This window comes from Protomyctophum parallelum (genome assembly GCF_964188405.1).
Source record: "Protomyctophum parallelum genome assembly, chromosome: 4".
NCBI classification, from domain to species: Eukaryota; Metazoa; Chordata; class Actinopteri; order Myctophiformes; family Myctophidae; genus Protomyctophum; species Protomyctophum parallelum.
In genome coordinates, this window is record NC_139700.1 from 54,626,855 (window position 1) to 54,654,632 (window position 27,778).

The following is a 27,778-nucleotide window of genomic DNA, read 5'->3' on the forward strand; positions in this document are numbered from 1 at the left end:
TTAAGCGTCGTACAAAGCCAACTCGAGTCGTGACAAATCATGACAACAAACACAATATTTTGGACTAAACAAGAAGAAAAACAACAAAGGTGTTGTAACCTGCCGTTATTTGTTCGGCCCAAAACATTGTGTTTATTGTCATGATTTGATACAACTCGAGTTGGCTTTGTCCGCAGTGTAAACGTCTTTAAATAAAAACCTTTTGAAAAGTCTGAGGAAAAGGAACTGGGAATTATTTTCCGGGTCTCTCGAGGGGACGGGACTGCGACACTATAGCTTAACCAGTAACCATTGGGCTGGTGCTGAAAAATTACCACTTGGTTTTTATTACAAGCTGGTTCCTCACACCCTCCTGTGTCTCCCGTCCTGTCCTGACTCTCCTAGACGCAGAGCTGGGCCACGACGTGGTGCAGCTGGTGCAGTGCCTGCGTCTGCTGAGCGACGCCGTGACCGGAGACATGGCCTACGAGATGGAGCAAGCCCTGGAACACCTGCAGTCTCCTGAGAGGGCAGCAGAGCTGGTCCTGGACAACCTGCTGGCCACTGACATGTCAGTATGTAGGGTTTGACGCACCACCTTGACCAATAGGGTCGGGATGAGGAGACTAAGAGCAATTAATAAAAGCCGTGTGGAGTTTTAACCCATAGCATTTAGTCTGATCTTGTAGATTTGTTAGAAATCGGATGTAAGCTGCTCAAATCAAAAGTTAGATAATCTGCTGTCGCCTCACAGCTAGAAGGTCCTGGGTTCGATTCCCGCTGTGGGCACTGGGGGCGTGTTCTCTCCTCCGTGTTATCAGTGCCCATACCGGAGGCGGGGTTGGTGAAAGGGTGTGGAGTTTGCATGTTCTCCCCGTGTCCCCTAGGGTAGGTACACTCACAAAAACATGCAGTAATCCTGGTCACTAAACTACCTCCCCCTGGCCAGCCGGGGCGCCTGATGGAGGGGAAAGGAATTGGTTGGAATAACGTGTTCCTTCCATGCGCTACGTCCGGCCGGGGAAACTGTCAGGTGACAAGAAGCTGCTTCGACTCTTCATGCATAGAAGGAAGCATGAGGTCAGTCTGTTGCCCCCCCAGGTTGGCAGAGGAAGTGTAGCGCCCAGGATTACATTAGATAATTGACACTGGGTGAACAAATGGGCTGCAAAATCGTGGGGGAAAAGAAAAGTTAGATAATCTGTGTTCAAGTGGGCTCTGCCTGGCCTGCCTGCTAATGTGTTAACGAAGCCATGTTCCCGTTCTGTGTCTCTGTCTCTTTAGTGATAAGTGTCACCCGTTCTGTGTTAATGTCTCTACAGTGATGAGTGTTAATGTTGTGTTAATGTCTCTACAGTGACAACGTAATAAGTGACATCCAGGACAAACTGCAGAACGTTCGGAACCCGGTGTCGGCCATGTTTGTCCTGGCGAGCCAGATGGACCTAGAGACGGACACAGAGGGCGCCGGGGAGGTGCCCCTACCACCAGGTACCTTAGATTGTTTTATTCCAACATGTCTGCAATGCTGCATAAACAGTGGAAAATATTTACAAATGGGTCAGAGATTCTGATTCCGAGAGAACATTAAAGGTATATTCAGTGATTTCACTCAAAAAACCTTAGGTCTCGTTTTTGGCTGTGGGACCCAGCCTTTCGTCCAATCAGGATAGAGAGTCAAAATCGAAACCTAAGGTTTTTTGACCCCCAGGGGTTAACTGGGGACAGGGAGGAACTCCTTATATGGTCAGCACACTCTATAGTAGAGAGGATTATCACAACAAAACAAAAAAATAAGTGATATTTGAATTAAGTTGAATATACAACTTTGTTTTGTTTTTTTCAACAAAGGTTTATGTTTTAGATTATTAGAGAAAGTTAGTGTTAATTTATTTTTCATTTGCTGCTTTCTTTCGGTTTAGCCAAGGACTATTTAAAGAGGAAAGGAAGCGAAGGTCCAGGGACCCCAAAAGCAAAGATACGAGTTAAAAACTCATATCAAACCCACTTAAAAAATAGTTAAAGTTTAAAATAATGGCTAAAGTCAAAGTGGTTAAAAGCTAGCGTGACATAGATGTTTTCCAAGTCTTAATGTGCAAAATGTACCTGGATTTCCTTATCTGGATTTTCCTGCTCCTCCTCCTGACAGCAGGTCACAGAATGGGTTTTAACCCATTCTGACCGGGCACCCATTTTGGTGTCAGCATCATGTTATGCTTTAGCTATTTAAAAATAGCAGATCTACAAGCTCGTATCGCGCCACCGAGTGGCGCGATACGAGCTTGTAGGTCTGCTATTTTTGAAAAATCTAAGAACGACTGACATTTTTTAGAATCTGATCTCAGGTCAGAATGGGTTCATCAGACCAGTGTGTGTCCGGCGGAAACCTCGTATGAATCTGATCTCAGGTCAGAATGGGGTTTAACCTGTATCTCCTCTGGTCTCCTCCTGACAGCAGGTCACAGGATGGGTTTAACCTGTATCTCCTCTGGTCTCCTGACAGCAGGTCACAGAATGGGTTTAACCTGTATCTCCTCTGGTCTCCTGACAGCAGGTCACAGAATGGGTTGTAACCTGTATCTCCTCTGGTCTCCTGACAGCAGGTCACAGAATGGGTTGTAACCTGTATCTCCTCTGGTCTCCTCCTGACAGCAGGTCACAGAATGGGTTGTAACCTGTATCTCCTCTGGTCTCCTCCTGACAGCAGGTCACAGAATGGGTTTAACCTGTATCTCCTCTGGTCTCCTCCTGACAGCAGGTCACAGGATGGGTTGTAACCTGTATCTCTGGTCTCCTGACAGCAGGTCACAGAATGGGTTGTAACCTGTATCTCCTCTGGTCTCCTGACAGCAGGTCACAGAATGGGTTGTAACCTGTATCTCCTCTGGTCTCCTGACAGCAGGTCACAGAATGGGTTGTAACCTGTATCTCCTCTGGTCTCCTGACAGCAGGTCACAGAATGGGTTGTAACCTGTATCTCCTCTGGTCTCCTCCTGACAGCAGGTCACAGAATGGGTTGTAACCTGTATCTCCTCTGGTCTCCTCCTGACAGCAGGTCACAGAATGGGTTTAACCTGTATCTCCTCTGGTCTCCTCCTGACAGCAGGTCACAGAATGGGTTGTAACCTGTATCTCTGGTCTCCTGACAGCAGGTCACAGAATGGGTTTTAACCTGTATCTCCTCTGGTCTCCTGACAGCAGGTCACAGAATGGGTTGTAACCTGTATCTCCTCTGGTCTCCTCCTGACAGCAGGTCACAGAATGGGTTTAACCTGTATCTCCTCTGGTCTCCTCCTGACAGCAGGTCACAGGATGGGTTGTAACCTGTATCTCCTCTGGTCTCCTGACAGCAGGTCACAGAATGGGTTGTAACCTGTATCTCCTCTGGTCTCCTCCTGACAGCAGGTCACAGAATGGGTTGTAACCTGTATCTCCTCTGGTCTCCTCCTGACAGCAGGTCACAGAATGGGTTTAACCTGTATCTCCTCTGGTCTCCTCCTGACAGCAGGTCACAGAATGGGTTGTAACCTGTATCTCCTCTGGTCTCCTCCTGACAGCAGGTCACAGAATGGGTTGTAACCTGTATCTCCTCTGGTCTCCTGACAGCAGGTCACAGAATGGGTTTAACCTGTATCTCCTCTGGTCTCCTCCTGACAGCAGGTCACAGAATGGGTTGTAACCTGTATCTCCTCTGGTCTCCTCCTGACAGCAGGTCACAGAATGGGTTTAACCTGTATCTCCTCTGGTCTCCTCCTGACAGCAGGTCACAGGATGGGTTGTAACCTGTATCTCCTCTGGTCTCCTGACAGCAGGTCACAGAATGGGTTGTAACCTGTATCTCCTCTGGTCTCCTCCTGACAGCAGGTCACAGAATGGGTTGTAACCTGTATCTCCTCTGGTCTCCTCCTGACAGCAGGTCACAGAATGGGTTTAACCTGTATCTCCTCTGGTCTCCTCCTGACAGCAGGTCACAGAATGGGTTGTAACCTGTATCTCCTCTGGTCTCCTCCTGACAGCAGGTCACAGAATGGGTTGTAACCTGTATCTCCTCTGGTCTCCTGACAGCAGGTCACAGAATGGGTTTAACCTGTATCTCCTCTGGTCTCCTCCTGACAGCAGGTCACAGAATGGGTTGTAACCTGTATCTCCTCTGGTCTCCTCCTGACAGCAGGTCACAGAATGGGTTTAACCTGTATCTCCTCTGGTCTCCTCCTGACAGCAGGTCACAGAATGGGTTTAACCTGTATCTCCTCTGGTCTCCTGACAGCAGGTCACAGAATGGGTTTAACCTGTATCTCCTCTGGTCTCCTGACAGCAGGTCACAGAATGGGTTGTAACCTGTATCTCCTCTGGTCTCCTCCTGACAGCAGGTCACAGAATGGGTTGTAACCCATTCTGGGCGGGCACCCATTTTGGTGTCAGCATCATGTTATGCTTTAGCTATTTAAAAATAGCAGATCTACAAGCTCATATCGCGCCACCGAGTGGCGCGATACGAGCTTGTAGGTCTGCTATTTTTGAAAAATCTAAGAACTACTGACATTTTTTAGAATCTGATCTCAGGTCAGAATGGGTTAATCAGACCAGTGTGTGTCCAGTGGAAACCTCGTATGAATCTGATCTCAGGTCAGAATGGGTTAACCTGTATCTCCTCTGGTCTCCTGACAGCAGGTCACAGAATGGGTTGTAACCTGTATCTCCTCTGGTCTCCTCCTGACAGCAGGTCACAGAATGGGTTTAACCTGTATCTCCTCTGGTCTCCTGACAGCAGGTCACAGAATGGGTTGTAACCTGTATCTCCTCTGGTCTCCTCCTGACAGCAGGTCACAGAATGGGTTGTAACCCATTCTGGGCGGGCACCCATTTTGGTGTCAGCATCATGTTATGCTTTAGCTATTTAAAAATAGCAGATCTACAAGCTCATATCGCGCCACCGAGTGGCGCGATACGAGCTTGTAGGTCTGCTATTTTTGAAAAATCTAAGAACTACTGACATTTTTTAGAATCTGATCTCAGGTCAGAATGGGTTAATCAGACCAGTGTGTGTCCAGTGGAAACCTCGTATGAATCTGATCTCAGGTCAGAATGGGTTAACCTGTATCTCCTCTGGTCTCCTGACAGCAGGTCACAGAATGGGTTGTAACCTGTATCTCCTCTGGTCTCCTCCTGACAGCAGGTCACAGAATGGGTTGTAACCTGTATCTCCTCTGGTCTCCTCCTGACAGCAGGTCACAGAATGGGTTGTAACCTGTATCTCCTCTGGTCTCCTCCTGACAGCAGGTCACAGAATGGGTTGTAACCTGTATCTCCTCTGGTCTCCTCCTGACAGCAGGTCACAGAATGGGTTGTAACCTGTATCTCCTCTGGTCTCCTCCTGACAGCAGGTCACAGAATGGGGTTTAACCTGTATCTCCTCTGGTCTCCTCCTGACAGCAGGTCACAGAATGGGTTGTAACCTGTATCTCCTCTGGTCTCCTGACAGCAGGTCACAGAATGGGTTTTAACCTGTATCTCCTCTGGTCTCCTCCTGACAGCAGGTCACAGAATGGGTTTAACCTGTATCTCCTCTGGTCTCCTCCTGACAGCAGGTCACAGAATGGGTTGTAACCTGTATCTCCTCTGGTCTCCTGACAGCAGGTCACAGAATGGGTTGTAACCTGTATCTCCTCTGGTCTCCTCCTGACAGCAGGTCACAGAATGGGTTGTAACCCATTCTGGGCGGGCACCCATTTTGGTGTCAGCATCATGTTATGCTTTAGCTATTTAAAAATAGCAGATCTACAAGCTCATATCGCGCCACCGAGTGGCGCGATACGAGCTTGTAGGTCTGCTATTTTTGAAAAATCTAAGAACTACTGACATTTTTTAGAATCTGATCTCAGGTCAGAATGGGTTAATCAGACCAGTGTGTGTCCAGTGGAAACCTCGTATGAATCTGATCTCAGGTCAGAATGGGTTAACCTGTATCTCCTCTGGTCTCCTGACAGCAGGTCACAGAATGGGTTGTAACCTGTATCTCCTCTGGTCTCCTCCTGACAGCAGGTCACAGAATGGGTTTTAACCTGTATCTCCTCTGGTCTCCTCCTGACAGCAGGTCACAGGATGGGTTGTAACCTGTATCTCCTCTGGTCTCCTCCTGACAGCAGGTCACAGAATGGGTTGTAACCTGTATCTCCTCTGGTCTCCTCCTGACAGCAGGTCACAGAATGGGTTGTAACCTGTATCTCCTCTGGTCTCCTGACAGCAGGTCACAGAATGGGTTGTAACCTGTATCTCCTCTGGTCTCCTCCTGACAGCAGGTCACAGAATGGGTTTAACCTGTATCTCCTCTGGTCTCCTCCTGACAGCAGGTCACAGGATGGGTTGTAACCTGTATCTCCTCTGGTCTCCTCCTGACAGCAGGTCACAGAATGGGTTGTAACCTGTATCTCCTCTGGTCTCCTCCTGACAGCAGGTCACAGAATGGGTTGTAACCTGTATCTCCTCTGGTCTCCTGACAGCAGGTCACAGAATGGGTTTTAACCTGTATCTCCTCTGGTCTCCTGACAGCAGGTCACAGAATGGGTTGTAACCTGTATCTCCTCTGGTCTCCTCCTGACAGCAGGTCACAGAATGGGTTGTAACCTGTATCTCCTCTGGTCTCCTGACAGCAGGTCACAGAATGGGTTTTAACCTGTATCTCCTCTGGTCTCCTGACAGCAGGTCACAGAATGGGTTGTAACCTGTATCTCCTCTGGTCTCCTGACAGCAGGTCACAGAATGGGTTTTAACCTGTATCTCCTCTGGTCTCCTGACAGCAGGTCACAGAATGGGTTGTAACCTGTATCTCCTCTGGTCTCCTCCTGACAGCAGGTCACAGAATGGGTTTTAACCTGTATCTCCTCTGGTCTCCTCCTGACAGCAGGTCACAGGATGGGTTGTAACCTGTATCTCCTCTGGTCTCCTCCTGACAGCAGGTCACAGAATGGGTTGTAACCTGTATCTCCTCTGGTCTCCTCCTGACAGCAGGTCACAGAATGGGTTGTAACCTGTATCTCCTCTGGTCTCCTGACAGCAGGTCACAGAATGGGTTGTAACCTGTATCTCCTCTGGTCTCCTCCTGACAGCAGGTCACAGAATGGGTTTAACCTGTATCTCCTCTGGTCTCCTCCTGACAGCAGGTCACAGGATGGGTTGTAACCTGTATCTCCTCTGGTCTCCTCCTGACAGCAGGTCACAGAATGGGTTGTAACCTGTATCTCCTCTGGTCTCCTCCTGACAGCAGGTCACAGAATGGGTTGTAACCTGTATCTCCTCTGGTCTCCTGACAGCAGGTCACAGAATGGGTTGTAACCTGTATCTCCTCTGGTCTCCTCCTGACAGCAGGTCACAGAATGGGTTGTAACCTGTATCTCCTCTGGTCTCCTCCTGACAGCAGGTCACAGAATGGGTTTTAACCTGTATCTCCTCTGGTCTCCTCCTGACAGCAGGTCACAGAATGGGTTGTAACCTGTATCTCCTCTGGTCTCCTCCTGACAGCAGGTCACAGAATGGGTTGTAACCTGTATCTCCTCTGGTCTCCTGACAGCAGGTCACAGAATGGGTTTAACCTGTATCTCCTCTGGTCTCCTCCTGACAGCAGGTCACAGAATGGGTTGTAACCTGTATCTCCTCTGGTCTCCTCCTGACAGCAGGTCACAGAATGGGTTTAACCTGTATCTCCTCTGGTCTCCTGACAGCAGGTCACAGAATGGGTTTTAACCTGTATCTCCTCTGGTCTCCTCCTGACAGCAGGTCACAGAATGGGTTGTAACCTGTATCTCCTCTGGTCTCCTGACAGCAGGTCACAGAATGGGTTGTAACCTGTATCTCCTCTGGTCTCCTCCTGACAGCAGGTCACAGAATGGGTTGTAACCTGTATCTCTGGTCTCCTGACAGCAGGTCACAGAATGGGTTGTAACCTGTATCTCCTCTGGTCTCCTCCTGACAGCAGGTCACAGAATGGGTTGTAACCTGTATCTCTGGTCTCCTGACAGCAGGTCACAGAATGGGTTTAACCTGTATCTCCTCTGGTCTCCTCCTGACAGCAGGTCACAGAATGGGTTTAACCTGTATCTCCTCTGGTCTCCTCCTGACAGCAGGTCACAGAATGGGTTTTAACCTGTATCTCCTCTGGTCTCCTGACAGCAGGTCACAGAATGGGTTGTAACCTGTATCTCCTCTGGTCTCCTCCTGACAGCAGGTCACAGAATGGGTTGTAACCTGTATCTCCTCTGGTCTCCTCCTGACAGCAGGTCACAGAATGGGTTAACCTGTATCTCCTCTGGTCTCCTGACAGCAGGTCACAGAATGGGTTGTAACCTGTATCTCCTCTGGTCTCCTGACAGCAGGTCACAGAATGGGTTGTAACCTGTATCTCCTCTGGTCTCCTCCTGACAGCAGGTCACAGAATGGGTTGTAACCTGTATCTCTGGTCTCCTGACAGCAGGTCACAGAATGGGTTGTAACCTGTATCTCCTCTGGTCTCCTCCTGACAGCAGGTCACAGAATGGGTTTAACCTGTATCTCCTCTGGTCTCCTCCTGACAGCAGGTCACAGAATGGGTTTTAACCTGTATCTCCTCTGGTCTCCTGACAGCAGGTCACAGAATGGGTTGTAACCTGTATCTCCTCTGGTCTCCTCCTGACAGCAGGTCACAGAATGGGTTTAACCTGTATCTCCTCTGGTCTCCTCCTGACAGCAGGTCACAGAATGGGGTTTAACCTGTATCTCCTCTGGTCTCCTGACAGCAGGTCACAGAATGGGTTGTAACCTGTATCTCCTCTGGTCTCCTGACAGCAGGTCACAGAATGGGTTTAACCTGTATCTCCTCTGGTCTCCTCCTGACAGCAGGTCACAGAATGGGTTTAACCTGTATCTCCTCTGGTCTCCTCCTGACAGCAGGTCACAGAATGGGGTTTAACCTGTATCTCCTCTGGTCTCCTGACAGCAGGTCACAGGATGGGTTGTAACCTGTATCTCCTCTGGTCTCCTCCTGACAGCAGGTCACAGAATGGGTTGTAACCTGTATCTCCTCTGGTCTCCTGACAGCAGGTCACAGAATGGGTTTAACCTGTATCTCCTCTGGTCTCCTCCTGACAGCAGGTCACAGAATGGGTTGTAACCTGTATCTCCTCTGGTCTCCTCCTGACAGCAGGTCACAGAATGGGTTGTAACCTGTATCTCCTCTGGTCTCCTCCTGACAGCAGGTCACAGAATGGGTTAACCTGTATCTCCTCTGGTCTCCTGACAGCAGGTCACAGAATGGGTTGTAACCTGTATCTCCTCTGGTCTCCTCCTGACAGCAGGTCACATAATGGGTTAACCTGTATCTCCTCTGGTCTCCTCCTGACAGCAGGTCACAGAATGGGTTGTAACCTGTATCTCCTCTGGTCTCCTCCTGACAGCAGGTCACAGAATGGGTTGTAACCTGTATCTCCTCTGGTCTCCTGACAGCAGGTCACAGAATGGGTTGTAACCTGTATCTCCTCTGGTCTCCTCCTGACAGCAGGTCACAGAATGGGTTGTAACCTGTATCTCCTCTGGTCTCCTGACAGCAGGTCACAGAATGGGTTTAACCTGTATCTCCTCTGGTCTCCTCCTGACAGCAGGTCACAGAATGGGTTGTAACCTGTATCTCCTCTGGTCTCCTCCTGACAGCAGGTCACAGAATGGGTTGTAACCTGTATCTCCTCTGGTCTCCTCCTGACAGCAGGTCACAGAATGGGTTGTAACCTGTATCTCCTCTGGTCTCCTCCTGACAGCAGGTCACAGAATGGGTTGTAACCTGTATCTCTGGTCTCCTGACAGCAGGTCACAGAATGGGTTGTAACCTGTATCTCCTCCTCCTGACAGCAGGTCACAGAATGGGTTGTAACCTGTATCTCCTCTGGTCTCCTGACAGCAGGTCACAGAATGGGTTGTAACCTGTATCTCCTCTGGTCTCCTCCTGACAGCAGGTCACAGCAGCCAGAACGTTCGGATCAGCCTGTCCCAGCTGTACGGCAGCAGCACGGCTGTGAGCGTCATCTGTCAGGCTGTCTGTCACATGGCCATGACCAGAGCTCTGTTCTGTAGAGACCTGCTCATCCTTCAGAAACTCTACCTCCACCTGGGAGACAACGTGAGTAGACCGACCGTTACCGCACGCACGCACGCATCCACCTGTAGGCTCTGTTTCTAGATCCGCCCTGGGGTCTTAATCAATTCCCTGTAATTCTATTTGGCTTCTAACTTAACTAAAATATTATGAATGCTACAGGGAATGAATAGAGAGTAGAGACAGAGCCCTGACGCCAAACTATGCTTCATATATATGCTAAATTTAAATTATGTTCAATAAATATATATTCTAAGAGTTGTCTGAGAAGACTGAAATCACTTTTATTTATCATTTATCATAATTGTACACATTTTTGTGAAACCTTTCTAGTCTATCAGCCACAGTGGCTGGTGGATCTAAAAACTTCTGTCCTTGGCTATTCAAATGATGTTAGTTCTCTGCCAGTGTGTTGAGTATTAGTAAATAATGCTGGCAAATTGTCATAATTCCTAATAACTCCTGTGTGCGTATTCAGATGATTCCGGGAGGTGGTGCACAGCTGCTGCAGCTCCAACAGGACCAGATCCCTCGCATCTCTCAGCTCCTCTCCTCCTACCATCTTCTCAAGAACATCAGCCAGAGCCTGGCCTCCTCCATCCCCATGGACACCATGTAGGAACACACAGATAACTACAGATGTTTTGGTTTTTTTACAATTTGGAAAAAATGAGACAATTTAACATTGAGGCGCTCACAATTCCTGCATCCGCATTAAGTGTTAAATGTAAGTTAGTCTCGCGTTACCAGACTGTTGCCTCCGCGATTTCCAAACGCTTCATCATACAGTCTGAGCCAACGGAGGAGCTGTCATGAGTAAAATATACAGCGGAAGTGGAGCCTCCTCGCCACTTCCGTTTCGTCTTTACCGTCGCACACATTTATCCTAATATAAATAGAAGACATCTAAGCATATATAGCTTGTTGCTTAGCAGAGGAAAAAAAAAAAAAAAGCTCTAAAGATATTTTAAAAATGTATTTTCGTGAACGGAAATGGCAGCTTCCGTTACTCGGCTCATGGGGGCTATATTCCCAGACTATATATAGCATTCGGAGATTGTGGAATAGTTGTCTGGCTACGCGAGACTAAGGCCTCTTTTAGACGGCGACCATCTCCATATAACACGTCAAAGTCCCGTTGCGTTCAAATTTTTTCTTACTCTTTACACGAGAACGCACACGTTATGATATAATGTGCTATTATGCTATACTGTCGCTAGGTGGCGATAACGGGCTGCCAAATAGACAGGTCACCCACGTACAAGAAGAAGATGCAAGCGGCGCAACACTGCTCTGGGCGCGCCACGGAATGATATATATTTATTAAATAAACGCTGCTGCCGCGGCTGCCGTCTATCACAAGGCTTTTTATTTACATCATGGTTTTACATTCAGCATCGCTGATGAGCATCACTTTGTAGGCGAGGAGGGAGGCTTGTTCAGGAACTCCATTATATCATAATGATATGGCTCTGCATCAATGTAATAAACATATGCGCTGTGAGCCAACGTGAGCCATGATGTCATAAGTTTTGCGGATTCACCGTTTTGCCTGTTTATATGGAGACCAGAGGGAACGGCGTTCTCAAAGATTTCCACTCTGGGAGGCGGTTTCACTTCGTTGCGTTTTCACCTCCTGAGAACACGGTTCTCGTCTAAATGACAGCAGCAAACGATACTTTATTTTGACGTTTTATATGAACACCATCCTCGTGTAAATAGCACCTAAATGTAGGTTGTTGTGTTCCTTCAGAGACGCCAACCTGCAGCACCTCTCCGTCCTGGAGCTGTCAGACTCTCCGGCCTTGTCCACCTCAGGCTCAGGTAGGTCATGGACACACCTAGACAACACTCACTGCTCAGGCTCAGGTAGGTCATGGACACACCTAGACAGGCTCAGGTAGGTCATGGACACTACTAGACAGGCTCAGGTAGGTCATGGACACTACTAGACAGGCTCAGGTAGGTCATGGACACTACTAGACAGGCTCAGGTAGGTCATGGACACTACTAGACAGGCTCAGGTAGGTCATGGACACACCTAGACAGGCTCAGGTAGGTCATGGACACACCTAGACAACACTCACTGGAGCACAAAGATTCATGTGTGGGTTTTTTTTATCACTACGTCGGGCACTTGCCTGTCCTTCTCCTGCGCACATGTCGCCTGTAGCTTGCTTTTTAATGCTACTGGTTTCAATAAATCCATCCCTCCTCTCTCCCTCGTCAGTGCTGAGTCCTCAGACGGTGGTGGAGCTCTTCTACCAGACTGTGGCCAGGAAGGCCATCATCTCCCAGATCTACAGCCAGCAGCAGAGCCCCATGGCTCTGAGCAACGCCCTGCTCCACTGGCCCCACATCGTGTCCAACATCGTCAACCTGCTAGCACAGTTCCTGTATCCTTCAGTACCACTGTTGATTTTCACAGCACATTTAGGTTTTTTTAATCATAGTCTCTTGAATAGTTTTCATTTGCATACATACGCCTGTAAGGTCATCGAGGCTAGTGCAAGTGCTACAGCTAAGAGTGAAGCGGTGAGTTTTCAGACTGCGGTGGAATATTGGGAGTTAGTCTGCAGTTCTGATTGCGATGGGAAGGTCATTCCATCGTTTTGGAGCCAGGAGGGAGAAGAGTGAGGCGTGTGGACCGTTTTTTCTTTTACACTTAAAAGTTATGGATTTGCAGCTTTCAAGCATTCTATACACGCCGTCTGTCAGTTGATATATATATATAGGTTGTGTTCTGCATTAACAATATAAACCTTAACCAGTGTCCTTCCCAGATGGCCCAATAACCCGGGATTCCAGTTCCCTGAATGTCTGATGGCCAACTGCCAATACGCACAGCTACAGGTTGGTCTCCTGTCATTTTATTTTGATCAACAATGATCATACATAAGTTTTGGCTAAATCTCATCAAATGTTGGTCCGTGGCTCAAATGCTGAATAAATGACCTAAAGGACCTTTATATGAAATGGGTTGAGAACCACTGGGTTAATGTGCCTGTGTGTGTTTAGGAGTATGTGAGGCTGATCCAGCCCTGGTGTCAGATGAACGTGGGCTCCAGTCGCTTCATGCTGGGACAGTGCTACCTGGCCAATGGAGAGGGTCACAAGGTTAGTAGTAATTCATCTGACATCACATTTCACGCCCCTGCTGTATGATGGTGGCTGTGTTGGCGCCTTTCCCAGATTACATTTAAACATTGTGTTAAAAACTTAGCCTTATTTTCATTATAATAATAATAATAATAATAATGCATTTTATTTATAAAGCACTTTACATTCTTACAAATCTCAAAGTGCTACAGAGATTAAAAGCTAGGCTTAAGCGTAAGCGACATCATTAGCAGTAAAACAAGTTTAGAGAAAAGCTTTATTAAAAAGGGTTAGGGTTAGGGCCCGGTCGCCCATGGTTGGAGGTTGGTGTGGGGGACGGACGGGGAGAAGATGGGTGTTTGAGGAGCGGAGGCTTTCAGTGTGATCTATTGTAGGTTCCAGCAGTGTCTGGAAACCTGGGCCATATTCCTGCATGGTGCTGCTTCTATAGTCAACTCAAGAAATTAATATAACCACTAGCAACAAGTTAAATCATAGTTGATGTCCTTTACCAGACAAATTACGCTTACAATTATGCTAGCTTATGAGTAAGTGAATAATGGCTGGAGATATTATCTCATCAAGCTGCCTTTTTCAGAGTCGAGGTTTTATTTTTAGCTTAGCTTTGTTTTCTCACAGTAAAACGTTGTCCCGGCGATACGTCTGTTGTAGTCTCATTGAACAATCACAGTTATTAATATTTTTTACATGTTATATGTATTAGATGGCCAAGATATTGGAGTCTGCAGGAACCTCATTACTAGCTGATATTCTGAATGCATGTTCTCTTCAAAGGCTTTGCAGTGCTTCCAGGAAGCATCGACGGAGGTGGAGAAGGAAGACTTTCTCATAAGACTGTCTGGAACTGAGGATGAGGAGGCTGCTTCCACGCCCAGGTTACAATACTACAACAAGGTACGTTCTGCTTCCACTCCCAGGTTACAATACTACAACAAGGTACGTTCTGCTTCCACTCCCAGGTTACAATACTACAACAAGGTACGTTCTGCTTCCACTCCCAGGTTACAATACTACAACAAGGTACGTTCTGCTTCCACTCCCAGGTTACAATACTACAACAAGGTACGTTCTGCTTCCACTCCCAGGTTACAATACTACAACAAGGTACGTTCTGCTTCCACTCCCAGGTTACAATACTACAACAAGGTACGTTCTGCTTCCACTCCCAGGTTACAATACTACAACAAGGTACGTTCTGCTTCCACTCCCAGGTTACAATACTACAACAAGGTACGTTCTGCTTCCACTCCCAGGTTACAATACTACAACAAGGTACAATCACAGCTTGACCTTTTGAACCATTTAGAAAATCGTAGGAATGCTCGGCCACATATCGGTATCGGCCGATATGTGCCGTTATCGGTCAACAACATCGGTATTGGCAAATAAAAGTGACATTGACCGATGGCAGTAACCTGTTGATGAGCATACATTTTGCATTGGCTATGTTGGTGCGTTGGTTATCTGCAGCTTACCAAGCTGTAGATTCTGAACAGTTATTTCTTGTATTGAAGATGTATTTGTTTCCCTGGCACAAAAGGGGTAAATAAAAACAACAAAAATACTATAATTATAATGATATGCCCGAAACAGGAATACCAGGTTGAACTTGGTTAATATAACAAAGACAACTTGAGATGATATATGTTGAGGATCATAAGTGAAGCAAATTGAAAGTGTGTTGTTGTTTGTCCAGGTGCTGAGGTTGCTGGAGGATATGGGACTGCCAGAGCTGATCATCCAGTTGGCCACCATGGCCATAACGGAGGCTGCAAATGATGTCAGGAGCCAGGTAGGCAGACCCTTAGGTCCTATTTTAGAGCCGAATAAAAGTCGGTTCGGCTCTGTAGAGCCTACAATGTGACGTCATTTGAGGTTCGGGGGGTGGGGGGGGGGGTGATACTGAAAATTTCTGACGAGCCGAAATCATTTGTAGCGGTAAAATAGGAGTATGAATCGGCCCTTACACCTCATCTACACTGCCAGCGATGTGAGCAAGCGAGCGATGAAATCTCATTAGAATACATGTTTATTTCCTGACATACCGCAAGCGTTCAGCGACATCGACCACCCCTCCTATATTCGCTCGCAGAGTCTCTATTTGAGCGAGGTTTCACGGCCTCAAACACTTTTATTGGTTGAGATCTACACTACTATTTATTGGGTCAGGCTACGTCGTAACGCAATGGCCGACGTCCGCATCAGGACATTTTCTTTTTTGTGTGATATCAGAGTCCATTTGGACCCCATGGTGGTCCCTGAACCCGACGATGAGAACCCCGGCGTTCCGTTGGAGATTACTCTAAATGAGTAAAACAACTCAGTCTTCTAAGGTCTAAAATCGAACACGGTGACTGTGCTGGAACACATAAATCGCCGTCACAGTTAAATTATGTTCCTATAATACATAATCTCAGACATAATCATAATGAAATTATTGCAATTAATCCTGCATCTATCTACATATATTTGAGATCCCAGGTAAAGTACATTTGTCTCTCTCTGTCTCTCTCTCTCTCCAGGCTGCTCTGTGGACCCGTATCTTCAAACACCACCTAGACCTGGGACACAACCGCCAGTCTTATGAAGCCCTCACCCAGAACCCTGACGCCAGCAGGTACTGACACGCACACATTTCATAAAAAATGCACACCGTCTGCCCTTGCAATATGAACTTTTATTAGGCAACGTTTGGGTCAAAGACTTCAGCCATCTGAGATCATGTATGTTGATGTTGTAACCTTTCTGTCCTCTCCGTCCAGGCAGTTGGACTGCCTGCGGCAGCTGGTGGTGGTTCTGTGCGAGCGTTCCCAGCTCCACGACCTGGTCCAGTTCTCCTACGTCAACCTCCATGACGAGGTACCGTTCCGCACCTCCTCCTGGTTGATGCCTACTAGTCTACCGTCTGTGTGCTGGTTTACTTGAGTGGCCTGGAACCAGTGTGGTTTTTGGCAGCACATTTCTGTTTTAGTTTTAGTCTCAGTCTCTTGAATAGTTTCCATTTTAGTTTGAGTTACATTTGTGTCACCTGGAATGTTTTAGTGTTAGTCTAGTTCACTCAACTAGAAATGATGAAGGTCCACAATTTTTTTTTTAATAAGACAGAGGTCCGGTCCCATGCGTGGCGTCCTTCGGAGAGCGGGGCTCTATGCCCGTTTAGTATGGTCAAGCCAAGCTTATACAAATCAGATCCCCTTCCACCCAACCAATAATGGGGTGCAGAGTGCAGGCCCGGAGTGGAACTCCAAATCAGGCCGGGAGTTATACGCCCTGGCAGGCCACACTGCGCGCGCGCCAGAATTTTGGAGGCCCTTGGGGGACATTTTGGGGGCCTTTGCAGCAATTTCACATGAGAAATGTACCATCTGATGTTATTTATATTATTAACTTATTAACTTTTTTTTTTTTGGGTGGTCCGCAAAGAGGTGGTCCGCGGTTGAGTACCCCTGTTCTATACTGTAGCTGTTGAAAGATAGCAGATCTACAAGCTCATAGCGTGGCACCGAGTGCCGCGCTACGAGCTCTTAAGATGTACAGTACATAAATGAGAGTAATGCCAGGTCTCAAAGTTTCTACTCCTGATTCTCCGTCTGCTTGACGGCTCCAAAGGTTATTTCATTCCACATTCCATTACAAGACGGTTCCAAACGAGTAATTCCAAGGAACTTTGACAGATGAAATTACCTCTCATTAATCAGACTAAATAAATTGAGCTTGACATTTTTTCTTTTGACAGTGCACGTACACACAAACGGCAGTTTAAAACATGTAAATGAGGAAAAGCTGCATTGTCTCTCGCACAGGGGTTCTCAATGTTTGGAAAACCCGGAAATGCTTTGGCCATGTCTTGCGACTTGTGTGAGAATCGTGATCACGATTCTTGTGGAAGAAAATCGAGATTCACATTTGAGCAAGAATCATGCAGCACTACATAGAATAAAATGTAGGGGCACTTCTTTACTTTCGGTTTCTTTAGTTCTCTCCAACCAGGACCTAATGCATGATCTACATTCTAATCTACACTGTGCGTGTGTGGACGTGAACTTGGCATCGGTGCAGCTCTTGGCAGCGTAGCAGAGTTTTAATTAAAAAGTCATCAGTAACCTGACATGTAGTTAGACAATGTTGGAAGAACTCTCGGTGGACCTGATCTCGCTCACTCTTTGCTATCCGTGTTTCAACGTGACAATTATCACCAATATTTATAGGCAGAGGCTGAACTTTAAAACATACACCTACGTTTCCGTTGTTCAAATGTGTGTGTGTGTGTGTGTGTGCAACAGGTGGTCAGTATCATTGAGTCCAGAGCCAGGGCAGTGGATCTCATGTCCCACAACTATTATGAGCTGCTGTACGCCTTCCACATCAACAGACACAACTACAGGAAAGGTATTCTTTTACAGCAGAGCCTGAGTGTTATCAGGACTACATCTCTGTCCCTCTCACATACTCTTACACCCACACATACATTACAGCCTTCCACATCAACAGACACAACTACAGGAAAGGTATTATTTTACAGCAGAGCCTGATGATGAGTGTTATCACGACTGCAACTCCCTCTCACATACTCTCACACCCACACATACATTACAGCTAATTTCACATTAATTCATCTCGTGTTGTGTAACCATAACCACTCGTCTGGGTACGTCACATTTCCTAGCATGCAATCGCTGTGGTTTTGAACTTTGACAACGTCTAATTCTATAAAAATGACTTTATTTCTAAAATGAGCTAACTTATTATACAATCAATAAATTGATTTATTGACGAGTCTTGGATATGTACTACTTAATTGTACAATGTAATTTCTGGCTTCCTGCAAAACACCATGTCAAGCAGACGGTTAAATATGTGCCAAGCACGTACTGTAGGCACTCTGGGTCCCATTTGTACAGTCTTTGGTATGACCCGGCCGGGGATCGAACCCCCACCTCCCAGTTTCATGGCGGACACTCTAACCACAAGTAAAGGCCACTGAGCTGGTTACCTAGTTGTGTTTGTGGCAGGTGATGTTTGAGTACGGCGTGCGTCTGGGTGTCTGAGCAGACCTTTATTGTGTGTGTTGCAGAGGGCACGGTGATGTTTGAGTACGGCGTGCGTCTGGGTGTCTGAGCAGACCTTTGTTGTTGTGTGTGTTGCAGCGGGCACGGTGATGTTTGAGTACGGCGTGCGTCTGGGTGTCTGAGCAGACCTTTGTTGTTGTGTGTGTTGCAGAGGGCACGGTGATGTTTGAGTACGGCATGCGTCTGGGTGTCTGAGCAGACCTTTGTTGTTGTGTGTGTTGCAGAGGGCACGGTGATGTTTGAGTACGGCATGCGTCTGGGTGTCTGAGCAGACCTTTGTTGTGTGTGTGTTGCAGCGGGCACGGTGATGTTTGAGTACGGCATGCGTCTGGGCAGGGAGGTGAGGACACAGCAAGGCCTCCAGAAGCAGGTCAACTGTTACCTGGCCTCGCTCAACTGTCTGCGCCTCATCAGATCTGAATACGCATGGATCGTCCAGCCCGCCTCTGGAGCCGTGGTATGGATGGAAACACACACACACACACACACACACACACACACACACACACACACACACACGCACAGACCAGTTATATTGTGTATCTGAGAACTGGTCACCTGGATGTCATGTTTCCATCTCTGCTGATTACAGCTGATAAATACTTGCTTACTGCATGTCATATTTTGTCCCGAGATTGAGTGCCCTTTAACACAAAAGAAATAAGAAAAATAAATATTTTGCTCTCCTACCGTGTATGACACAGAACTTTAAAATGTATATACTGTCTATATATTCTTTTACTTAACACAGTATGAACGACCAGGAGCATCGCCAAAGAGGAACTGCGATGGAGAGTTTGCAAATGATCCAGGTATGGTCATCAAACCTTAGCAACACTATGAACCTAGTCTCTAATGATCCAGGTATGGTCATCAAACCTTAGCAACACCATGAACCTAGTCTCTAATGATCCAGGTATGGTCATCAAACCTTAGCAACACCATGAACCTAGTCTCTAATGATCCAGGTATGGTCATCAAACCTTAGCAACACCATGAACCTAGTCTCTAATGATCCAGGTATGGTCATCAAACCTTAGCAACACTATGAACCTAGTCTCTAATGATCCAGGTATGGTCATCAAACCTTAGCAACACCATGAACCTAGTCTCAAATGATCCAGGTATGGTCATCAAACCTTAGCAACACTATGAACCTAGTCTCAAATGATCCAGGTATGGTCATCAAACCTTAGCAACACTATGAACCTAGTCTCTAATGATCCAGGTATGGTCATCAAACCTTAGCAACACCATGAACCTAGTCTCTAATGATCCAGGTATGGTCATCAAACCTTAGCAGCACCATGAACCTAGTCTCTAATGATCCAGGTATGGCCATCAAACCTTAGCAACACTATGAACCTAGTCTCTAATGATCCAGGTATGGCCATCAAACCTTAGCAACACCATGAACCTAGTCTCAAATGATCCAGGTATGGTCATCAAACCTTAGCAACACTATGAACCTAGTCTCTAATGATCCAGGTATGGCCATCAAACCTTAGCAACACCATGAACCTAGTCTCAAATGATCCAGGTATGGCCATCAAACCTTAGCAACACCATGAACCTAGTCTCAAATGATCCAGGTATGGCCATCAAACCTTAGCAACACCATGAACCTAGTCTCAAATGATCCAGGTATGGCCATCAAACCTTAGCAACACCATGAACCTAGTCTCAAATGATCCAGGTATGGCCATCAAACCTTAGCAACACCATGAACCTAGTCTCAAATGATCCAGGTATGGCCATCAAACCTTAGCAACACCATGAACCTAGTCTCTAATGATCCAGGTATGGTCATCAAACCTTAGCAACACCATGAACCTAGTCTCTAATGATCCAGGTATGGTCATCAAACCTTAGCAACACCATGAACCTAGTCTCAAATGATCCAGGTATGGCCATCAAACCTTAGCAACACTATGAACCTAGTCTCTAATGATCCAGGTATGGTCATCAAACCTTAGCAACACTATGAACCTAGTCTCGTGTAGCCAGACAACTATTCCACAATCTCCAAATAGAGTCTGGAACTACACCTCCCGAAATATTTTAAAATATCTTTATAATTTTATTTCCATTTCTGCTAAGCTGCAAGCTGTATACGCATGTATGCTTAAATAAATGTGTGCGACTGTAAAGAAGAAACAGAAGTGGGGAGGAGGTTTCCACTCCCTAACGAATATCAGAGCTAACTATATGTTAGAGGTGTGTTTGTTTTTACCGGCCCCTCAGTGAGGCGTGAGAGGGACATCTTATAGAGGCGTGTTTGTTTTTACCGGCCCCTCAGTGAGGCGTCAGATAGACATCTTGGAGCTGAAGGACCTGGAGAAGGAGTACAGCCTGGCCCGCTGTCGACTCACCCTGGCCCAGCACCACCCGCCCTCCGCGGCCATCGCAGGTACCCCAGCTGTCTGCTTTGTCCCCTCAGGAGTCGACCAATCACCTCTCATCACGCTACATGTACAAGTTCCCACGAACCCACGTCATCAACATGGCACTAGGCCTGACGTCAAAATCTAAAAAAAATTACTTCTAAATCCTGACCGTTTTCTGAAATACCTATGTTTCTATATCAGTGGTGCTCAATATTTATAGCAAGGACCCCAAAGATATTATGTAATTGGTTGGCCCATTCATTAGCCAAACAACAGACCAGCCACTCATAGTATGACTCGTCGTCATACTATGGGATGCAGTCTATCCTCAGTGTGCATTTCTGTAGGCACTCAGTGGTGTGTGTGTGTGTGTGTGTGTGTGTGTGAAACACCACCATCTCACTCAAATACAGTTGACTATATTAAGACTATATTATAACACTGTACCTAACGCATGTTTTAGATCAATGTGATGTAGTTTTTAATACTGTGAATGTACAAACATGCCTGGAGAATGCCATTTCTCAAGCCCCTGGAGGTTTTTTTTTACCTTTTTTTTAAACATTTTTATTGACCTTGTGTATCATTTTTAAATATTTTTGTATGTGAAAATAAACAAACAAACCTTTTACAGGCAGTGCCTCTGCTGTGGAGATGGTGGCCCTTTTGGTCCAGACGGGGCTGTTTGACTGTGCACTTTCTCTCTGCAAGACCTTCAAGCTGACCCTCACTCCTGTCTTTGAGGGACTGGCCTTTAAGTAAGTCTCTTGTTCCATTTAACGTGCTATGCATCTTATTTTGCGTTGAGCCACACACCTGAGTCAAGGGAAATGCCTGGAACTCTTGTACCTTCACACTGCATTAACCTGGGTAGCAGCATTTGAAAAAAACCAAATGCACGTACACTTGGAAATAGCACAATATTATTGTGTACTTGTTTTTTGCGTGGATGAATGCGCATGTGGAATGTGGGTGTGAAGTGAAGTGTTCACTTAGTTGCCCTCCTCTTGTGGTTTCTTTCTGTTCCCTTACCTCGTGCTCCAGATGTATCAAGCTTCAGTACGGAGGAGAGGAGTGTCAAAATGAAACCTGGAACTGGCTGGCTGCCAACCAGCTGTCGACAATCATCACCACCAAAGAATCAAGGTTTGTTTTGTTTCTGCATTGGTTTCCACAGTAGACTAGCTTTTACTACTACGTTTTTGTCTGGAGTCTTAACCATCTCCTTGTGATCTATTACAAAATAGTAATCCAGCCTTTCTTGAGTCTTTCTTGGCCTGGTTTCCAGCCTGCGTTCCGTCATTTGTTTTGTCACATCGCTACTCGGTCTGGCCAGCCTTCCGTTACGTAGCCACGTTGTTGCTGATACTTTTATCAGCCCAGGGCCACTCTGTCCATGCATTTATCACTGTTGAAAGAAATAGCGCCAGTTTGAGACTCGAGATTACAACCTACGGTAAAGTAAACACTAATTTGATTCAGTAGTCCACTGTCAGATTCAGAAGTAGAAGTGGCGGCTGTGTGGGGTGAGTTTAGTGAATGATAAGGGGACGTTACAGGACAACAGCAGTAGCTGTGTGGGGTGAGTTTAGTGAATGATAAGGGGACGTTACAGGACAACAGCAGTAGCTGTGTGGGGTGAGTTTAGTGAATGATAAGGGGACGTTGCAGGACAACAGCAGTAGCTGTGTGGGGTGAGTTTAGTGAATGATAAGGGGACGTTGCAGGACAACAGCAGTAGCTGTGTGGGGTGAGTTTAGTGAATGATAAGGGGACGTCGCAGGACAACAGCAGTAGCTGTGTGTGTGGGGTGAGTTTAGTGAATGATAAGGGGACGTCGCAGGACAACAGCAGTAGCTGTGTGGGGTGAGTTTAGTGAATGATAAGGGGACGTTGCAGGACAACAGCAGTAGCTGTGTGGGGTGAGTTTAGTGAATGATAAGGGGACGTTGCAGGACAACAGCAGTAGCTGTGTGGGGTGAGTTTAGTGAATGATAAGGGGACGTTGCAGTGCAACAGCACTAGCGAATTGATTCCATGTCAAACTGGTTGTTTTTGTCCCAACACGCACCACAGGCAAATCGGAAGCATCGGGTCGAGTCTTTCTTGCCATTGAGTAACTTTATCCTCTACCTCTGTAGTGCCACCGACGAGGCGTGGAGGTTGCTGGAGTCCTACCTGGAGAGACACTCGTCTCCCAACGCCCAGCACCACCGTTGTGTCATCAACAAGCTCCTCTCTCACGCTGTCCCCCTGCCTGATTGGCTGATCAATGCATACAAGGTGAATGGCATTGGGCAGGGGTATGATTTGTATTCATATTTTAGTACACAATTGAGTGTTCTCAAAAAGGCACAAAGACTAAAAGGCCATTCACACTGAGCACTATAATGTACTGCACGGTTCTATGTATTGTGTTTGGTCTGTAGTCGCTGAACATTACTGCAATCAAAATGTGGCACCTAGATCCAACTACTGTGGCTTAAACAGACATCATCAAAGTCTCTCTCTTTGTAGCAAAAACATAAGAGTAACTAAAATGAATAGGACAGCCAACTAGTGCTGCACGATTCTTGCTCAAATTTAGAAATGTGACCGCGTAAGTGTCTTGAGTGTCATTCTCCTGTTGTCTGAACTGTTTATTGACCATGTATTTAAAAACATTTCCAGAAAGTGGATTCAGCTGCTCTGCTGCGACTCTACCTGAACTATGACCTCCTGGTGGAGGCGGCCGAGCTGGTGGTGGAGTTGGTGGACGCTCTCCTGGGGAAGGGACACCAGTACTTTGGAATAGAGGTACGCTTGATTTGCTCCATACTCTTGAACGTGTAAAGCCCTTCAAATCTGTAAACTTTTAAAAATTCAATGAGAAAGGAAAGGAAGTAACCATTATTTAAGCATGTATCTTGGCAGATAATGTGGTTTATAGTGTCCTGACAATTCAGTATTTTAGCTGTGACGTGAGCGCCCCCTCCTGAGATACGTCCGGGTCCTACTTTTGTGTCGCTTTTGTGTCCCCATAGAGTTATACTGTGACGCTCCGTCGGACTAAATCTGAGACGAAAACAACCACGAAAGTCTAATTTTACTGCTTTCCTCGCAACAACAAAGCTGCACTGCTCTCCCAAATCTGGCTGTGACAGGCCGTCTGCCCCACATGGAATACTATCGCCATTTTATTTTATTGTCAATTAAATCCTCATTAATGCAAACTAGATTCAACATACTCAAGCCTGCACACATTCTAAATATGCCCCCGAAATATTTTACAGATCAAATGGACTGTTGCCACCTTCAATAATAATGATAATAATAGTCTTTATTGTCTCCACATCATATACAAATTATATACATACACATTATATACAAAACATTAATAATTCTACTCGAGTTGGAAGCATTCAGACCCATTTTAACGCTCAATGGCTTCCTTTCTGAAAAATAACATCATTGTAAAAGGATTCACGCCTTTAGCTATTCTATTTACAATGAGATGCGGACGGGAGCTGGTGCCACTTGGACCCGGACGTAACGTAGCACTACAAAATGACGTCTGACTTAAATACTGAATACCGGTAGTATTATCTGGTTTGTCATCTGCACATAAAACAGTGTGACATGGTTTATATTGTGTTCTTCCTGTAATGCTGGGTGTTTGTCTCTACAGAAGCCCCTCTCAGCCACAGCTCCATGGTTTATATTGTGTTCTTCCTGTAATGCTGGGTGTCTGTCTCTACAGAAGCCCCTCTCAGCCACAGTGTGACATGGTTTATATTGTGTTCTTCCTGTAATGCTGGGTGTTTGTCTCTACAGAAGCCCCTCTCAGCCACAGTGTGACATGGTTTATATTGTGTTCTTCCTGTAATGCTGGGTGTCTGTCTCTACAGAAGCCCCTCTCAGCCACAGTGTGACATGGTTTATATTGTGTTCTTCCTGTAATGCTGGGTGTTTGTCTCTACAGAAGCCCCTCTCAGCCACAGTGTGACATGGTTTATATTGTGTTCTTCCTGTAATGCTGGGTGTCTGTCTCTACAGAAGCCCCTCTCAGCCACAGCTCCAGCGGTATGGCTGCCGTACACGGCCATCGACCAGCTACTCCAAGCGCTGAACGAGACGCAGACCAACGCCGGCGTACGTCTGACATACTTTCTGTACATTAAAAACAATAATTGTTAAATTCTGTACATGGAAATAAAACTATATCAAACATCTATAGTATATACTAGATGGGTAAATGCAACTGAAAGTAATACAATTAATTCTGGATCCGGTTCATTTGGGTGTTACTGTATGCAACCAGGAACAAGTTATGTTTGTCTAATGTCTGATTTTTTTTTTAATGATCATTGTCTTCTCCTCCCAGCTCTACAACAAACTGAGGGACAAACTGGACGGATACCACAAGCTGGTGGAACAGACGAGCAGACGGAAAATCCTGGCGCTATAGAACCCCGACCCCCACTGCCCCCTCCCTGTCCCTGTACAGTGACTTCTGATGAAGATGCTCTTTAGTGACATCGAAAAGGAAGATGACTAAATATTTTTGTAGCGTTATATTTAAAAGGAAAGACATTTCAAAAGTTCACTTTATGGGTGGAATGTGTTGCCCTTATTTCATCTAATCTAAGGGGGACTCAACTGCGATTGAAAGCCTTATCTGTGCATTTATATGGTTTAAGATTTGTAAATATTGTCTATGTGCACTATGGTTAAGAAGTAAACGGGTGTTTTTCACTCTATAATTATGTATTCTTTTTTATAGAATTACATTGTTCTTTTTTTGTACTCGTACGTGACCTTTTACAAACAGGTTTGTTGTAAATTGTGCAAATGCAATTAAAGGATTTCGTTCCATGTCTGCGTTGATTGAAATGAAGTCTTTGCTAGTGTGATGGTTAGATTGATTTCTGCTTGATTCAAGACTTGCTGCAGAGGTGTTCATTTAGACCTCAACCAAAGTGATTTCTGGCTGATGAGAACTGGAGACCCTTCGCTTCGCTATAGTCCGGCAGATGGGATGGACGGATGGGAAATTTGGTATATAGTCTTTTTTTATTGGTCTAAAATATTGGGAGGCAAAATTGTCAAACTTTCCTAGTTTCCTTAAGCTTTAACACTAGCATGTCTGAGAGGTCATTTTGACCGTTTTTTCTTTTAGATTTTGAAGTTGATTATCTTTGCCCATGAAGATTCAGAAGGTTTCCCTTCCATGACCATCATCTCAGAATTTTTTGACATCTGAAACATTTTCTAAATATGAATTTAAGCACATGCTACTTCTGTCTGATTTTACTTACGTCATGCAGTCATACTTCAGTCATGCTAGTAGCATGTATGTCAAACTAGGGGTTTTTCATGATTCTGAATCCATTCCCAGCATTAGTTTTGCACAAAAAACACTCCTTGGGCTAAAAACGCCCATAGACATCGTCATGACAAATGTGATGAGAGCAGCACAAAATGTGATGAGGTTTTTTAATCTTGATTATCGCATGCAGCTTTCTTTTTAATTAAATGTCGACCATCTGAAAAGTATATGCATTCAATTCAAGTATGCAATCCCATTTTTTCTGGGCTACGTATGAACAAATTATTTAATCAATGCTGCATGGCATGATGGAGGTGATCAGCCTGTGACACTGTTGAGCCCAGGTTAGCTTTGATAACATAAGTACATTTTTATTGTTGAGTCTTATGTCTCACACCTACAACCTGTTCTTGTTCAGGTCAGTTGGCTGGTCAGTTAAGCACAGTAATAATGGTCACTACAGTACTAGTAGTCTTGGCACTGGGCAGCTCAGCAGCTCTCATCCATCTCTGGCAGCAACACCTCCTACAAAGTGCTTGTCACGGTTGAGTGTCCCAAGTTCAATTTATTAGTGTTTTGGGGGGTCATGGCCTGAAATGGTTGAGAACCAACCACTTGGTAACCTCGCCTCACCAGGCTTTCCACTTGGTAGCCTACACCACAGGACGTACCAGGCATACTGTATGCCCGGTGGGCCAACCCTCTGGTGGGCCAAATGTTAAATTAGTTGTCTTGGTTGTGTATCATTTATGTTGTACTGTAAATGTGGTGTGTTAAGGGCTTGTTTTTCCAAGTATTTATATGGGCCTCGACCCGAAAAGTAATCTGCACTGGTTGTGGTGGGCCAGTCTGGGACAAATCCCGCGAAAATGTCTGGGCCGAATCTTTGTCTCAGTCCAGCCCCTACACCACTGCTGCTTCTGCAACACGTCCTACAACCTACATAGCAACCACCTGTTTTACCACTTATCATGCTTCTAAAGATGAATCCCTCTCAAAGCTTCAATGCTGTTTACATATTTATGTGAAGATCACTGTCTTGGTAACCTTATGCTGTACAGTATATAACTATGTTTACAGGAAAAGTGGGCACTACATTTTGCCCAGTAGTGACTAGGCTATCCATGTGAAGAGTGGATGGGCACCTCAATTTGCGTAACATTGGTGATCCAAAATATCATACAAATAAACTTTTTTGGAAAACGGTCATGCAAAGTATACATGACAAGAATATGATTGAACATTTTGTCCAATATTTCTAACCTGACTCCGCCAGATGGGGGCGGTATTGAGGTCACAGGAGTGAAGCAAACTTCTTTCAATGATCTGGCGGAGTCAGCTTATTGTAATATTTCTGTCTGCAATGCAATTGTTACAACACCTAGGCTACATCCAATAATTTGTGCGTAAACAAGGAGTTGAAGGGTATTCTGATAACATTGATGTGCATAGGTAACGTTCAAGTTGTTCACAAATCACATCATAGACCTTTTTTTTTTTAACATTGGACAAAATAGTACATTTTACATTGAGGTGTCGACTTCTTTTTTGATTGATTGAAATATTTATTAACAGTTTGCAGAATTACAGTACATTTCAAGCACAAACTGTTAACCGAGTGGACAACCCAATTAAGCATTACACTTGTTTACAACAGGGTCCACCTTGTTCAATTCATCAAAACATTTAGAGACGTACAAATAGACACTTCTATATAGTTAAAGAACAGAACAGGAATTCATCATCTTGTATGCGCGCTGGCTTGGCCCGGTTTGACCCTTAGTTATTTGACTACGTC

The 27,778-nt window shown here is 45.8% G+C and overlaps 1 protein-coding gene across 2 annotated transcripts in view; it reads left to right on the forward strand.

Annotated features, from left to right (window-relative positions):
* nup160 (nucleoporin 160) overlaps window positions 1-25,528 on the forward strand; it is a gene marked incomplete at its 5' end in the record, with an annotated part of 37,557 nt that extends 12,029 nt beyond the window's left edge. Inside the window, 22 exons of one of the 2 annotated variants that reach the window (XM_083762969.1) lie at window positions 385-550; window positions 1,337-1,470; window positions 9,954-10,120; window positions 10,575-10,711; window positions 11,850-11,920; window positions 12,327-12,492; window positions 12,880-12,949; window positions 13,115-13,213; window positions 13,991-14,110; window positions 14,913-15,008; window positions 15,739-15,833; window positions 15,979-16,075; window positions 17,500-17,605; window positions 18,582-18,742; window positions 19,037-19,097; window positions 20,585-20,695; window positions 21,307-21,430; window positions 21,717-21,818; window positions 22,814-22,955; window positions 23,343-23,468; window positions 24,708-24,803; window positions 25,036-25,528. In XM_083762969.1, the coding sequence (XP_083619095.1) occupies window positions 385-550; window positions 1,337-1,470; window positions 9,954-10,120; window positions 10,575-10,711; window positions 11,850-11,920; window positions 12,327-12,492; window positions 12,880-12,949; window positions 13,115-13,213; window positions 13,991-14,110; window positions 14,913-15,008; window positions 15,739-15,833; window positions 15,979-16,075; window positions 17,500-17,605; window positions 18,582-18,742; window positions 19,037-19,097; window positions 20,585-20,695; window positions 21,307-21,430; window positions 21,717-21,818; window positions 22,814-22,955; window positions 23,343-23,468; window positions 24,708-24,803; window positions 25,036-25,119 (2,531 nt within the window). In that variant the 3' untranslated portion in view covers window positions 25,120-25,528. The remainder of the gene's footprint in view (window positions 1-384; window positions 551-1,336; window positions 1,471-9,953; window positions 10,121-10,574; window positions 10,712-11,849; window positions 11,921-12,326; window positions 12,493-12,879; window positions 12,950-13,114; window positions 13,214-13,990; window positions 14,111-14,912; window positions 15,009-15,738; window positions 15,834-15,978; window positions 16,076-17,499; window positions 17,606-18,581; window positions 18,743-19,036; window positions 19,098-20,584; window positions 20,696-21,306; window positions 21,431-21,716; window positions 21,819-22,813; window positions 22,956-23,342; window positions 23,469-24,707; window positions 24,804-25,035) is intronic. The other variant, XM_083762970.1, reaches the window with a different exon arrangement.
* Window positions 25,529-27,778: the final 2,250 nt, after the last annotated feature.